The 15,533-nt window shown below is 43.2% G+C and overlaps 2 protein-coding genes across 11 annotated transcripts; both read left to right on the plus strand.

The window, feature by feature from the left end:
* The first annotated feature begins 4,944 nt into the window (after positions 1–4,944).
* On the plus strand, positions 4,945–9,152 carry LOC127294766 (pre-mRNA splicing factor SR-like 1). Of its 10 annotated transcripts, none has more exons than XR_007847038.1 (6): positions 4,945–5,187; positions 5,916–6,221; positions 6,653–6,733; positions 7,056–7,127; positions 7,296–7,458; positions 8,224–8,301. XR_007847038.1 is itself a non-coding variant. In XM_051324684.1 (6 exons), the coding sequence occupies exons 2-6, from the start codon at positions 5,934–5,936 to the stop codon at positions 8,264–8,266; spliced, it is 672 nt and encodes a 223-aa protein (XP_051180644.1). In that variant the 5' UTR covers positions 4,945–5,187; positions 5,916–5,933; the 3' UTR covers positions 8,267–8,414. The 10 variants fall into 10 exon arrangements, 8 of the variants coding, with proteins under 8 accessions (XP_051180644.1, XP_051180650.1, XP_051180652.1 ...); XM_051324684.1 differs by having other exon boundaries at positions 7,271–7,458; positions 8,224–8,414; XM_051324690.1 differs by having other exon boundaries at positions 7,388–7,458; positions 8,224–8,414.
* Positions 9,153–13,452: 4,300 nt separating this feature from the next.
* LOC127294811 (E3 ubiquitin-protein ligase At1g63170) lies at positions 13,453–15,265 on the plus strand. The gene is made up of 4 exons (XM_051324712.2): positions 13,453–14,188; positions 14,332–14,457; positions 14,542–14,818; positions 14,907–15,265. Exons 1-4 carry the CDS (start codon positions 13,557–13,559, stop codon positions 15,132–15,134), a joined length of 1,263 nt encoding a protein of 420 aa, XP_051180672.1. The 5' UTR covers positions 13,453–13,556; the 3' UTR covers positions 15,135–15,265.
* Positions 15,266–15,533: the final 268 nt, after the last annotated feature.

The following is a 15,533-nucleotide window of genomic DNA, read 5'->3' on the forward strand; positions in this document are numbered from 1 at the left end:
ATATCATGTATGATTGGATTTATGTTATAATATTGGTCAAAAGGTCAAAGTTGAAGGTTATTCCTCAAACTTGGATAGTTGGTGTTTGATTTCACCAAGGCATGATCATATGAGTTTCAAAATACTCATAGTTAGTTTTATGCAAATAGTTTGAACTATAATTTGTAATGTAAACGGATTTAGTTTTATGATATTCCATATGTTTAATAAGTTATGATTTAAATAAGAATGTGTGGCTTTTATGCACTTTAGACCCTGTGGTCTACCTTATTTATAAATGAATTAAATTCCACACAAAGGTAGTTGCTAACTTTTAAGTGTTATTAAGTTAGGGTTTGATTCTTAGAGAATGTGTTGTTGTAAAGCTAATTCTATTTGATCTAATCCATAGATCAAATCATCTCTACCCAAAACAAGGTTTTAGCAAAGATCACAGTGAAGTTTATAGCGCTTGACTTGATGATCTACTTCCATTCCAGCAAGTCAAGTGAAACTTCAGTTACTGTGGTAAGTTTTATTTTAAAGCGCGAAAATTTCCCGGATTTTCTATGCATGAATGCAATGCACACTTTGGTGTTTTCTCATTTTATAGCCTCTAAACCTGGGATATTACAGGTGAATGAAAAGTTAAATGTAGATCAATATTGAGAGGAAGCTTTGAATTGAAAAGGAAGTTATTTTGGACGTATTTACACTCTAGGTTTTATGAACGGTCCAGTGAGAATCAAAATTATATCACCTAAAATATCCACTTTCTCTCGACTATGCAGAGGTTGCCAAACACGAGAGTAGAGGAATGTTTTGTTTTCATACGACGTTAAAAACTAGGTTCCAACATAGCGAAACAACAAGCAGCTGAAATCATCTCTGTGCTCAAAAAAGAAGTAAACATAAAGGAAAAGCTCGGTGATCAACAAATTAATCAAAGCTGGGCACGAGTTACTATCTCATGAATCAAAGCTGTATTAGTGCAGAAAACATATGGACACCATTCAATGATGCATTTAATTAATTTTTGTCTTTGAAACAGATACACGATAATAGATTTCGAAGTTTCTGCATAAAATACAGTAGAAATTATAGAGAAATCGCTATGTGCGGTTTCAAATCAAGCCGCCTAGCTGCTGATTTCCTGCACCCTATCTATTTTTTCTTCGGTAAAGGACACTTTATTACTCAAAAAGTTTTGAAGCAATACACCCAGCCTCTGCATAACTAGGATGCACACAACCGTTCAAAGAACCAAGAGTTGAACAAAAGAATAAAAATAGGTGACGGTCTCAGGCTAAGCCTCATTTGCTTCAATTTGCCTATTGTGTTGCCACCCATGTTGGGAAATAAACTCCTTCGTCGTGTTCTCCAATAGTGTAGACACCTCCGTAAAGAGGTCGGGTCCTCCAAGCGTTGGAGTGGCGACCATGAACGTAGCAAAACCGTAATGCGGTAGACAACCTGCAAGGGAGAAAAATATTTATTATTAAAAACCGTGTCATTTCCTGCACCCTGTCTGTTGGGATTCTTAACTTATCATCTTATCCTTTAGAGTCTACTGCCAACTCCTTTTAGATAAAATTACGAAGCACTACTAGCTACTACCTCCCTTAGGGCTTACAAGGCCTCCACTTATCTTTAGGTCGTAAATTTAACTAATATAGCATGAATTGAACTATACAAAAAATATATCATTACAAAGCGGAAATTCAATTCGGTTCCCGGGTGCGTATGCCTCCTCTACCAAAAATTATATTTTAAAATGTTGAAATTTTTTACCAAAAATTCTACATGTATATCTCCATAATATACGCGTGTTCGTCAAGTTTTTACGACGAACCAATATTTCTGTGATCTATGTAAAAAAGAGAAAATTTATCTTCTGAAAAAATATACTATTTAAAAAAATTGTTCGAACTTTGTGTATGTTCTATTGATGGTGGGGATAATACCTATTCTCCTATTTTTCATTAAAAGAGAACACTATCTTGCTTTGTTTTATGGTTTAGTAGGCGTGTGCCCACTCTGTGTTGACAAAGAACAACAGATAGTTTGAAGTTCACTAACCTGCCAACTTGCAAAAGCAAATACTATCTGCCCACTATTGGCTGTGCCCTACCACGTTTTTTTGGTTCTTGTCTCTCACCTTCCTATCTAACTAGATCTAATTATAAACCAGACCACTTGCATAGTAGATCGGTTAGAATCTTCTATTCTTCGCTTCGTAGTTGGACTACATTTAGTCTTTGCAAGCATTTGTCTTATTAAAAGGGTAGTTCACATGATCACATCCACACCCTAGTGGTGTTGATCCAAAGTTATGTAGTAGTTGCAATTTAATTAAACGGAGCATCAGAGTTGCCAATGTGCCTACTTGTAGCCAAAACTCTTGCTTCTTCCAGAAATCCACATATGTATATTTAGATAAATAAATTCTTATTCCAATTGCCAAATTGGCAAATGCATACAAGCCTATATGTCAGCATTTTAACTGAAGTTGTTTTGATTCAAAATATAAAAATAGATGAGGTCATCTGTAATTCATTTTAGCTATGAGTTGTCTTTGAATGACACAACTTGGCCTCATCCAAATGAAGTTTTAAGGCATATTTATACAGTCAATCGACACAAGCCCACTTTCTCAAGCATGCAGTGATACGTAAAGCCCAATATGGTATGACAAGATTTTGCCTCTTGAAATATACCTTTTGTGTATTCATTGAAACATGCTTTCGACCTTTCATCCCGCTTTATAAGAAAAAGACAATACTATACCTTTTGCGTTTTTTTTTATATAGGAGCATCGCTCCGGCCTCTGCATCAAAAGATGCACACAGCCATATCCTTTATTAAAAGAATGAAGTTCAAAGTGTACTTATTACAATCACATGGAAGCTAAGGCTGTAACAATAAACAGCCACACAAAGATGAACAACAAACAAAATCTATCCATCTTCAATCTTCAATCCTTATAGTGTGCCGCCATCCATTAGCCTGGAAATAGCAATCCCGTGCGACCGTCAAGATTCGGTTGCATCCAATAGCCATAGTACCCCGCTGGTCCTCCGGGAGAAGATACGCCCAAAGTTGGATCCAATGCGCCGCATGAATAATAAGCTGTAAAAAATTGGTTCCCTTTTGTTTATTAAACATAATATCATTTCTACTTGTCCATATAGACCAACAAATCGCTGAGATTCCAATGCGAATATGCTCCTTATCATTCTTTTTCACTCCATTCAACCAATTACCAAACATATTCGTGATATTAGCGGGGGGAGGAATGTTATAAGAAAAATATACCATTCTCCAGATTAATTTTGCAAATGGACAAGAAAGAAACAAGTGGTCAATAGTCTCATTTTTATCACAGAAACAACACTTTTGACTACCCGTTTCACTTCCTCTTAATTATATTATCCTTAGTAAGCAACACTTTATTACTAAGAAACCACATAAATATCTTTATCTTGAGGGGTATTTTAATCTTCCAAAGATATTTTCTCAGAAATCTAGTATGGCCATTCATAAGATCAAGGTACATGGATTTAACTGAAAATAAACCCGACTCTGTTAACTGCCATACAAACTAGTCTTTATCATTGTTCAGTTGTACCATCATTAGTCGTTCACATAAGTGTAACCACAAATTCCACTTATGTTCGTTAAGATATCTCCTAAAATCAATATTAATAGGAGATTGATTCAATACCGTAGATACCAACACATTTTTCCGTTGGATAATATTATAAAGAGACAAATACTATTGGGCTAACGACACTTCGCCCAACCAGACATCCTCCCAAAACCGAACCGTCATCCCGTTCCCAATTTTAAACTTACCCCTCTTAAAGAAGTCATCTTTTACTCCCATCAGCCCCTTCCAAAAGGGTTAAGATGGGGAGAATTTCACTTCCCGGCCTCTGCACCAACCAGGGATGCACACAGCCATTTGGCATGAGTATTAAGATTTTTAATCTTGGTTAAGATTAAAGCATAGTCCTCAAGATAAATTGTGTGAGTACCAGGTCTAGCCTGGGCCTCAAGTATAAATAGGAACCTAAATTTGCGTCCATGAGGATTTGAACTCAGATGTTGGGTTTGTACATCCACTCCTCCAACCAGTTGAGCTAGGCTCACTTCCTTTTGCGTGTACATTTCTTACGGATTCAAACCAAACCTTCACTATTTTACATGTTTTGCAGGTTGGCTAAAACTTGCGCACCAAAGCTACATGCACACAATTCGATCCTTTGTGCAAGAGACGGAACAAAGGCACTTCAATTGTAATTTTTTTTCTATAGCAAGGGTAAAAGTCTATATGCATATTCAAGGTATATCCTTTTATTGTTACATTAACATAAATTATTTAATTTATTATTTAATAAATTTAAGAAATGTAACAAAAGAAAAAGGCAAAAACATAGATGTGGCTTTGATTTGTTGGTGAAAGGCGAAATCATATGGGGAAACAAGGCATGAAAGTACAATAAACATTCATAGGTACATATATTATTTTCAGCTCCTTGTGGACGCACCAGAATATTTCCATGCCATCAATTGAAAACTTATATCGTCAGCGTGCCAATTTTTATTTTATTTCACATGGATGATTTAGCGACTTCACTACACCTAGAGAAGCACATCAAGCATTGTCAGTGCGACGAAACCCACGTGTGTAATATAATCAGCATTGTTTTCATGATTTTTCTGTTAAATTATTAAAACCAAGAAAATAAAAAAAATCTCCCAGCAAGAGAAAACAAAACAACGAAAAACAAATTTTCAAATTGTCGCACTGTCAAAGAAAAAAAAAAGTTACAGATTTGCAGTCTAGTCACATAATGGGCCTTGACTCCTTTTTGAGAAAATGGCCCGGACTCGGCGAGAGCCCAGGAAACGCCATCATCTGGTTGAAAAGCCCAATAAACTGTTGGATTCCGAGTCGTACGCGACTCTCCCACCTCCACAAATCCACAGCCGGCCTTCTCCTCCTCCCCTCCCTCGTCTATCTCCGGCGACCTCCCAGGCGCCCAGCTACAGCCGAATCTCAGCCGAATCACTGTCGCCGGAGCGGAGACGAGCGAAACCTTCCACCGAGCGGCGCCATATCGTTTGCTTCGGATCTGCGCGAGCTGCCCGTGCTTTTGGAAGCCGAGGAGGTCCTAGCCTCTAGGGTTCGCCCGCATCCCTCGTGTGAGTGTCCCTCCGTCTCTGACCACATAGATTTTCCGATTGCTAGTCACGTAGATTTGTCTTGCAGATTATACTATTTTCGAGCTCTTGTTTGCTATTACACGCGGAATCGACGGGAATGCCATCTGGACGAAATCGTCCACCGCCGTTAGGGTTTCCAATTTATACGGGTCGTAGTCGCAAAATCTACATGTGAAACTGTTCCTTGTTTTTTTTGACCCAGTAGAACTGCAGCTGCAATATATTGGAGAGATTATGTGTTTTGAGAACCCTGTAGGCTACATACATGGTGAAAAAAGGCTCATTGCAGGTTGCTCGGACATCATAGAGTTCTTGAGTCTCTTAATCGCGTGAATAATATTTAAAAAGTGTCACCCATTAAGATTTAGTGCCTTTTTTTTCCTCTCCTGCTGGCAGCTTTGATTGGATGTCATTACGTATTGGACGCACTGATAGTAACAACGTAGAATTTCGACCTTGAGTCAGTTGGATATTTCATGGGTAGCAATTGACATGGAAAATTTAGCCGTTTGAGGTGTGGAAACTGGTCTACATGTGTCTCAGAAGGCAAAAGTTTAGTATATATTCGCTCAATATTTGTAGCAAAGTTTCGTCATTTTTTTTCGTAATTTGGGTAAAATATTCATTATATTCTACTTGTTTGCTTGCACGTTAAATAAGCTTTGAGGATTTTGAGCTAATAGGATTCCTTTGCTTTCTTTTTTCAGACTTGTGCTCGCAGAAACATGGAGATACAGACTTCAGGGAAGCCCATTGATATGCTGATGGAGAAGGTTCTTTGTATGAACATCGTCTCTTCTGATTACTTCAGGGAGCTCTACAGGATGAAGACCTATCATGAGGTCATTGACGAGATCTACTACCATGTTGATCATGTGGAGCCTTGGATGACTGGCAATTGCAGAGGCCCCTCCACTGCATTTTGTCTTCTCTACAAATTTTTCACAATGAAGCTTACTGTGAAACAGATGCATGGTTTGTTGAAGCATCCTGACTCCCCGTACATTAGAGCTGTAAGTTCCTTGACCTGAGTTCTTTTTGACGAATGCCACACTTCATGGTGTTTTATCTATTCGTTAGATGTGTGATTAATGCATGCACTAGGTTTTCTTTAAGTTACACAAGAACCCAATGTTAGCGTCTTTGCAGTAACAGATCTGTGCTTTCCACTTATATCCTAAAAAAGCAGCTCTTTCATTTTTTTTATTCACTAATATGTATTTTTTTTTACATTTTTGTTATAATCACTAACAGTCCTTTGACTTCCTTGGATGGCCTTGTGTCTCGGTTTTGGTCCTAGGACACGTGGATGACAAAGTTTGCAAGCTGTAGTGTACCAGTCTGTGCATTGGATTTGTGAGCATTTTTTGTTTGTCTTTTATCCTGTTAGATATTAGATAATTAGTTGGTTTCTGGTAAATAACCAATTGGTGTTGTCTTGCAGATAGGATTCCTGTATCTTCGATATGTTGCAGATCCAAAGATCCTATGGACATGGTACGAGCCCTACTTGAAGGATGATGAGGTATTGCTGTTTTTGAGTTTTTGTTTACTTATTTCCAATTCTTTTGCGTCTCCCACCGTTATATGTCTTTTATAAGTCCATAACTGTATGCAGCTTCCGTTCAGTTTCCAGATAACATGATCTATTGACATAATGAATACACATTAACAATTAAGAGAAAACGTATGCCGTTCATATGTTTGTCTGATTAATGAGATAATTAGCTTGGATAAGAGCTTACTCAATCATGTAATATTTTGCCATTCATATATTTGTCTGATTAATGAGATAGTTAGTTTGGATAAGAGCTGATTCAATCATGTAATATTTTTTCATGATGCAGGAATTCTCACCTGGATCTAATGGTCGCATGACAACCATGGGTGTATATGTACGTGATCTTATACTTGGACAGGTCTGCATCTTAAGTTCCTCTTCTTTCATAAGTGCATTCTTTGCCTATCATTTTTTTTATTAGCATTTCATGTAAATTAATAGCTCCATGCCAGGATAGCTATGTCCAAAAGTTAGTTCCTTAATTGGCTTACCTATCTGTAGCTAATCCTTCAGTTCTCATGTGAAGTTGATTTCTATACTACATGGGATTATTTTTCCATGATATTGTGGCTTCAGATAAGTTTAACTCGCCTATTTTGTTCTAATGGCTGTGAACAGTGTTTAATCCTGCGTTTGTTGTCTTTATCTTCAGAAACTATGCCAACTAACTGGACAATTTTCTTAGTCAGGCAAGTCATGGTTCCACAACATAGCCTGTTCATAGTATATTCCCTCCTTTAACCTTTTCTTTTTCTTTCTCGAATAGCTGCATACAAAGCTCTGGTTAAAATAGCGGGCTATAGCCGATAGCCGCGATTTTTTTTGAAGCTATGAAAGGCTATAGCCGGGCTATAGCGGGCTATAGCCATATAGCGTATTTGCTAAATAATGAAAAAAATTGAGCATCATATAGTCATATATATATCAATAATTCACAAATTAATAACATAATAACATCTTCACATAGGAGATACACATAATAGTTCACACATAGTTAAATACATAGTTTTGTCCAAATATTATAACATCATTACGTAGTTTAGGACATAGTTATGCCCATAATTACATAACTAGAGCTTGGTGGCTATTTTGCAAAGCAAATGGACCGGTCGACTGAAATTTTTGGTCCAAAATTTTGGGCTCATTGAGCAGGAAGTTAGCTGCTATGAGGCTAAATTAAGGCTAAATAGCCTTAGCCGGGCTATTAGCGGCTATTTCTGTTTTAGCCTCTAAAGCCTCTAGCTATAGCCGCGGGCCTCGCGAAAGGCTATAGCCGGGCTATAGCCTGGCTATAGCCGGCTATTTTAAACAGAGATACAAAGTAGGTTAGTTCAAGGTTTTTTCCTCTGTGATTCTCAGTTCCCATATCCCTATAATGGATTGAATCATGTCACCTTATGTTGACTTCATGCCAGCAAAGCTTATATTGACTGTTTTTTATTTTCATGTTGCAGTACTACTTCGACAGTATCCTTCCAAGAGTTCCTGTTCCAGTAGTTCGTGAAGTAACAGCGAATCTCGAGAAGATGAAGCTGCCAACAAAGCTTTCTGGGGCGACTGGAGACTCCAGTCGTCATGGATCAGAGGATACGGCCCGTCGGCCCCCTTCTGTTAAAGCTTCTTTGTCAGTTTCTTTCGGACAGCGTGCTCCACACCGTGCTTCCACAAGGGATTCATCCCCAGTTCGGCGAACATTTACCCAAGATGATCATCGAAGATCATCTTCACCATTTCGTCGTAGTAGAAGCCGGGACAGCCCTCTCAATGGCCGTTCAAGCTGTGACCGAGATACTAACCGTTCAAGCCGTGACCGAGAACATGATCGTTCAAGCCGCGACAAGGATTATGATAGGGACATCAGAGACTATGACCGTGGCAGCAGGGACCGCGACTACCACAGGTCCAGGCATTCAGAAGAAAGACGAGATAGCCGAAGGGAGCATGACATTAGTAGACACAGGCGCTCCAGCTCACGTCATAGGAGCAGAAGCAGGAGCCGCAGCAGGAGCCGAAGCCGGAGCAGAAGTAGAAGCAGGAATGAACCTCGATCAAGTCCATTTGGGGACACAAACAAGGAGAAGGCAACTGCTGCGAGCAACCTAGCCAAACTTAAAGACCTGTACGGTGATGTAACCGAGAAGAAGGATGTCGGTGATGCCAAGCCGCGGCATCATGATTCATGCGCCGAGGAGGTTATCATGCTGGGAGGCTCTAGATGGAGGTAAATTTGAACCTCCGATTTCCTCAGCCAGGCCATATGGTGTTACTGCACCATTTAATCTGCCCGTAGACATTTGCGAGAGCTCAGTCCGTGTAAACACTTGTACTTGATGTTGGTTTCCTGCGTTACCAATCCATTTCTTCTAAATGTGCTTCCAGTCCATTTGATCGTTACCAAATTCTTTATTGACACAAACCTCAATATGCTAAGCTCGGTGTTTCACCTACAGGATTAGATGATTCCCGTTGCTGATGTCCGCAGGTAGGTAAGAATGAAATATGGAATGAAACCGGCGTGGCCATTAAAATGTGTAATAAGAATTGCTGTCGGGCATGGCTGATGTCTCCTTTTAAATATTTTTCTATAATAACATCGGGCGTGGCTGATGTCACCTTTTTTTTTTTTTTCCAAAATAATAATTGACGGCGCATCAGTCTCCCTTGTTGGTCCATCCATCTCTATCGTATTCGTACTGCCCGTCCTGACGTGCAATTGTCAACTTGGCAATGCATTATTTGGTCTGAAATATACCCAGTTCACTGGTGGTTAATGTGTGTTCCTCACAGAAAAATATCCTTGCTAATCATATCATGTAGTCGTGTATTGTCGGACTGTGTTCACTGAATTTTTTTGCTAGAGCTGATAAGAACTGAGAGGTAGCTAGAGCTAGTTTGACTGTTGAAAGCTAACCATTGGCCATGATATTTATTGGGAGGCGGTGAACGCTCGAAGCCTTGAAATGCCATGTACTTCCTTCACTAATCTAAGATATTTTAGGGTGAACTAGATTTGTGTCCAGATACATGCATTTACGAAAAAGCTTAAAGATTTTAGGTTAGTGAATCGGAAGTAGTATTTGTATTCTGATTAACCATGGTTTAACTAAGTTCGAGTTTTTTTTTTGGCATCCATGAGAGACTGCTAACATGCTTTTTGGAATGCAGAAAAGCTTATCGAGAGCCTGACGGAAATTTTATAACCACTAGTTTCCAATGAGGCTTCACCACTGAGCACTCGAGTATTATTATCATCGACTAAACTTCGTACTACTCCAGTAACTCCACTAAAGAGCAAGAATGACCAACCTAATCCTGCATTACATTATGCATACTCTCGCTGACGAACTCACCGCCCCAACTAAGAGCATCTCCACTCGTCTCCCCGACTAGGCCCCCGAGCGATGTTTTTCCAATCCGGACGGCGTTATTCGGCCCAGTCGCGCCCCCCGGTTCCTCGATTTCGTCCGGATTTGGGTCTAAATTCATCCGGCGATCCCACGCCATCCCCGGCCCCCCGGGGAGCGGTCGGGGACTCCGGACGAAACGAAAGCACGCGAAACGTCGAGGAAACTTCCCGCGCGTCTGGTGGCCCCAACTTGTCGGCGAGAGACACCGATCGTCGTCCTCATCGCATCGTCTTCCGCGCGCTGTAAAAGCCTGCCGCAGGTCAGATGTCGCCGGACGCGTAGCTTCCACGCGGCGAGGTTAAAGTCGTCGCCTCGATATCACGCGCGCCTACCTCTATTTATCGCCGAACTACCGCGTCTGCCCCGCATTCACCTCTCTCGCATTCCACCAAATCTTCCCCGAACTCGAAAGAGGTAGCAATGGCGAATGACGGTGCGGCCAACAACGGCTTCGGCCGCCGCTCTCTCCACCAATGGGAGGGACGACTCCTCCACGCGGCGGGCTACCCGGCGCCGCCGGACTTCCGCGCACCGGGGGGATGGAGGCTGAGCGCAGGCGGTGTGCCGATCCCGCCGCCGCCAACGGGTCGTGGATCGCGTTCTTCCGGCGCAGGTATGAACGCGAAATCCGGGCGTACGACGGCCCTCCTCCTCCTCCGGCAAGGAATAACGCCGCCGACCGCCGCCGATGGTGGAGCGCGCCTGGCCGCACCCTCGAGAATGTGCTCGCGCACATCGAGGACGGGAACTCCCCCGTCCTGGGGATGCCGCCGCTGGTGGCGGCTACCGTGTCGCGCCGGCACGGTAGTTCCTGGATGCCGAGGAGGATGGCGGCATCCTCCTCCTCGTCTGGCTCGCGGTCGGCGTCCAGGTCCGGCGGGTCGACGCCGGCCACCGTCAGGAAGGAGTGGGCGTCTCCTTTGACCGTCAAGAAGGAACCGGCGTCGCCACCGCCGACCAGAGGGTGCAGCAGCGGCGCTCTCGTCATCCGCGACCAGCCTTCCTCTCCGCAGAGCGGGCGGAAGAGGAAGTCGTCGAAGAAGGAGGCCGTCGCAAACCAGCTCGCCGAGGAGGAGGCGAAGCGCGCGGAGGACACCGCGGTGGCGGAGGCGATCGCCAGGTCGCTGAAGGACCTGGTGCCCGCCGACAACAGCCTCCCCTGGAGTGGTCTAGGCGGGACTGGGAGCGCCAGGAGGCAGAGCAGCAGCGGCGGCTGCTGGATCTGGCTGCCGCGCGTCAACTCGCCGCCCGCGCCGCCAGACCATCCGCCGCTAGGAACGCCGCGCCCAGGGAGGTGGTGAAGCTCGAGGAGAGCAGCGACGACGACATCTACCGTCCGTCGCCGCCACGCGCCGGCGACGCTGGCCAGGGCACGAGCCGCTGGTACGAGGCGCCGCCGCCCCAGGACAACGCCGGCTCGAGCGACGATGACGACGGCGGCGACTACACGTCCTTTTACCGCCATTTTGGCATGTAGTAGGTCGCTTTTTAGTTTAAGTTTTAGTTTGCCAATCGCCGAATTCAAATATATGTACGAATTCGGCCTATTTATGTACGAAGTCGCCTCTATATGTTAAATATCATTAAATTTCGCTTATGTTTGAACGAACTCGCCAATTTTGTCTGAATTCGCCGAAGTCTCCTGGGCTCGTGGCTGGAAAATTGGGTCTCCCCAGACCAAATTTTCTTTCAATCCGAACGACAATATCGCTGGATTTGGAGGTGGGGAGCCCAAACGGCTGGAGATGCTCTAATGCATTGGTGCCTCACTCTCCGGCGCCAAACAGCAGACTTCCCAGTGGAAGCGGAACCAGTCTGAGCCTTGCCACGTGTACCGCGCGAGCACCTTCGGTTTCAAGCGGCCAGGCGAGATCCTGACGCCCCTCCCCTCACTCCCACCGTCCAATCCGAGAGGCGCGTCGTTCCAACGGCCACGATCGGCACAGCGCGCCCTTCTCCTTCTGCCACCTCGAGAACCAAAAGATTCCTTAAAAATGCTTTCTTTAACAAAGAAAACCAAGACATTTAAGAACAATCTCCTTTTTCTTCCTCCACGGAATACGTCGTCACTCAACTTGGAGACCGGAGGAAGAAGTCGACTGCGAGTTTTGGACCTTGCCGTCGCCATTTTGGTATATTCGCGTCCTCTTCTTCCCCCCCGCTAGCTGGACGCCGCCACTTCTGTTAAACTAACCGTGGGGTGGGGGCGCTTGCTTCGGTCCAAGGGTTTGGCACCTGCTCCTTCCCCTCCAGCCCGATCTTGCCGTCCGAGCTCGGCCAGTGATCTTGCTTCTTTCGATTTCTTTGCCGGAAACCTCGGCGGGAGGACGCTTGCTTGCAGGCCAGGCATTGATTTGGTCTTAAGTGGTCCATGTACGTGTCTGCCGTTGTTCCCTTGCTTGCTTTTCCCCCTGGTTTCTCATGGATTCCTGATTGAATCTGTCAGTTTCAGGCGATTGGAGGAGCTGCTGTTGCTGCTAGCCGTCGTTGGAGAGACAGTTCCTGGGGCGGGGAATTCCTTAGGTATGTGGTGCTTCTGGTTCTGCTTGTTCTGCCAGGTCTTCTGTATGCGGTGAACTTGTTCTTTAGGTACTCTCTGAATAATGGTGGAGAAAATGTGAGGGGAAATTTGTGAACTTCAGTTTAGGGTTTGGTTACTTATAAACTTATAATATTGTACGGGGGAAGGATAGAACAGTTTGCTTCTTTGTTACATCAGAACATCAGACTTCTAAGAGTAATAGCATGCCATCTGATGTAATTTGATTAGATCCTTTCAGTGTTCATGCGCTGCACATACACATTTGCTGTGATGCTAGGGCCCAGATCTGTACACGGACTTGCATGCCACCATGACCGCAAACAAATTAAGGCGTTAGGTTGAGTTCACATCAGAAGCTTTTACGATTGGATATAAGCCTCTGAACATCTTTGAGAGAACTGTGTTTTTTGTTGTTGTGAGTAATACACCGCTTATCTGCTTGCTCATTCCTTATGATCGCACAAGTGACAGCTATGTACAATATGTCAGTCAAACTGCTAAAATAAATGAAATGAATGGTTTCTTTTCTTGTATGGTTGTCATGTGGTGGCTGTAAATGCAGTAAAATAAATGGCAGATTAACTCTCTACCACAGATCACTTCAATTGACCATCATACTTGTTATTTCCTCTTTGGTCAATGCTGTATACAGCCTTCAATAAGGTAATGGCTTTCTAGTTCAACAGTAGCTAATTTGTGTTGTTCATTTTCTTTCAGTTGCAGTGAAGGCGACCTGCTGTTTGTGGTAAAATAAATAAAACAGCAGGCCTTGCCTTGGATTAAGCACCTGAATTTCTGAGAAGCACGACCAGCTAGTTTCCTATGCAACCTTCTGTTGATGGCTGCTCATTCCGTTGAATCAGAAACAGGCAGTGAAACAGACAATCACCCTTTACTCATAGACCAAATGGAAAGCGCTCATCGCGAGATCGCAATTGACAGCCCAAGGGATGACGCTGCTTCTCCATCAACATCTCGTCGGGATAATAGCGATAGCTCGGATCGGTTGCCTCGTATCCCAGAAAGTTCTTCAGAGACAACTACTAATGCATCTAACTCCCAGAATGCTCCTGGAGAAAGACGAGATGATAGCCGTGCCCGTCGTCAGCAAAGTCCTTTGAATTCTATTTGCTGGATCTCGGTTGAGCTTGTTGTAACAGTTAGCCAGATTATAGCTGCTATTTGCGTTCTAGCATTATCAAGGAATGAACATCCACATGCTCCGTTATTTGAGTGGGTCATTGGTTATACAGTAGGTTGTATTGCTACTCTGCCTCTTCTTTACTGGCGCTATCTCCATCGCAACCGCCCAACAACTGGGCAAGAACCAGCAAGTCAGAACTTCCCCCCAAACAGCATTCCTGACTCCAATTCTCACACAGCAAGTTCAGCTCCTCGTGTGTCTGAAGCTGGTTTTGTAACTGACACAAATGGAGTCACGCAAAACAATGCACTCACCCGAAATCCAAGGTAACGTAGTCTTCAATTCCATGATATATTAGGTCCCTTTTGAATTTGTACGTCTGTAGTCGGCATCACTTCAGATTTAATGTTCAATTGAGCTGTTCTGTTTTGAATGTGAAACTGAGTTGCACTCTGACTCTTTGTTATAGGGCCCAAGCTTATGCTGATCACTTCAGGATGGCCCTTGACTGTTTCTTTGCTGTGTGGTTTGTTGTGGGGAATGTGTGGGTATTTGGTGGACATTCTTCTGCCCATGATGCACCCAACTTGTACAGGTGTGGTGCTAGCTTCCTGTGCTGCAGTATCTTTGCAACTCATTTTCATTAAATGTTTCAGAAGTGTAATGTTTTCTTTTTCAGGTTGTGTATAGCCTTCCTCACATTTAGCTGCATCGGCTATGCTATGCCTTTTATTCTCTGCGCATTGATATGTTGCTGCCTACCCTGCATAATCTCCGTAATGAGCTTCCGTGAAGATCAAAATCAAAATAAAGGTGCTACTTCAGAAGCAATCAATGCTTTGAGAACATACAAGTTCAAAACAAAGAAGGCTCGTACTGGTGAAGGAAATGAAGTTGGTGGTGGAGTTGTGGCTGCTGGAACAGACAAGGAGCGGCTTGTATCTGCTGAAGATGCTGTGAGTTTTTTCTCCTATGCTCCTATTTATTTGACAAGTCTATTACATAGTTTAATCTAAAACCTGACGTGTGTTCTTTGATACGCAGATTTGCTGTATCTGCCTAGCAAGATACTTGAATAACGATGAGCTCCGAGAGCTTCCTTGCACTCACTTCTTTCACAAAGATTGCGTTGATAAATGGCTCAAGATAAATGCGCTATGCCCCCTCTGCAAAGCTGAGATAGACAGTGGTCCAACAACTGCCCCTTCTATTGGCTTTGGGCGTCGCCACAGTGACAACAGGGTAGGAAACGACATCGAATCACAACTGTAACTTCGCCTTCTCCAATGACACCACAACACATGCTCGTTGTGGCTTCAACCAAACAATATGTAAATTATGATGTGGAATAGTTGAAAAAAATGTACGGGTACTTATATTATCTAACAAGTTCGTACCTGTCTGATTACTGTCTCATTGTCCATAACTCATTATATGTTCTGAAGACGGTAATTCCTGTTACGGGACTTGACCTGCTGGCCTTCGCTTGTTATTGGCAGCAATGCTCCCGATATCAGCACATAAGCTGTCTATATTTTGCTATCTCATATGGATTATTTCTTGAAGGAGATGTTAACATGATCGATGACTGCAACAATAATGCTTTACACATACAGATTTTTGACCATATCTCTTCGAGAGTTGACAGTGCTGGCAATAACAGCAGCAATA

Source organism: Lolium perenne, chromosome 1, assembly GCF_019359855.2.
Source record: "Lolium perenne isolate Kyuss_39 chromosome 1, Kyuss_2.0, whole genome shotgun sequence".
Lineage (NCBI taxonomy): Eukaryota > Viridiplantae > Streptophyta > Magnoliopsida > Poales > Poaceae > Lolium > Lolium perenne.

Bases quoted from the DNA above. Each gene is read 5' to 3' on its own strand.
- LOC127294766 (XM_051324654.2), top strand. From the start codon at position 5,934: ATGGAGATACAGACTTCAGGGAAGCCCATTGATATGCTGATGGAGAAG. The intron at 6,734-7,055 runs GTATTGCTGTTT...TTCATGATGCAG, and splicing joins CCTACTTGAAGGATGATGAG to GAATTCTCACCTGGATCTAA. The intron at 7,493-8,223 runs GTATATTCCCTC...TTCATGTTGCAG, and splicing joins CACAACATAGCCTGTTCATA to TACTACTTCGACAGTATCCT.
- LOC127294811 (XM_051324712.2), top strand. From the start codon at position 13,557: ATGGCTGCTCATTCCGTTGAATCAGAAACAGGCAGTGAAACAGACAAT. The intron at 14,189-14,331 runs GTAACGTAGTCT...TCTTTGTTATAG, and splicing joins GCACTCACCCGAAATCCAAG to GGCCCAAGCTTATGCTGATC. The intron at 14,819-14,906 runs GTGAGTTTTTTC...TTTGATACGCAG, and splicing joins TTGTATCTGCTGAAGATGCT to ATTTGCTGTATCTGCCTAGC.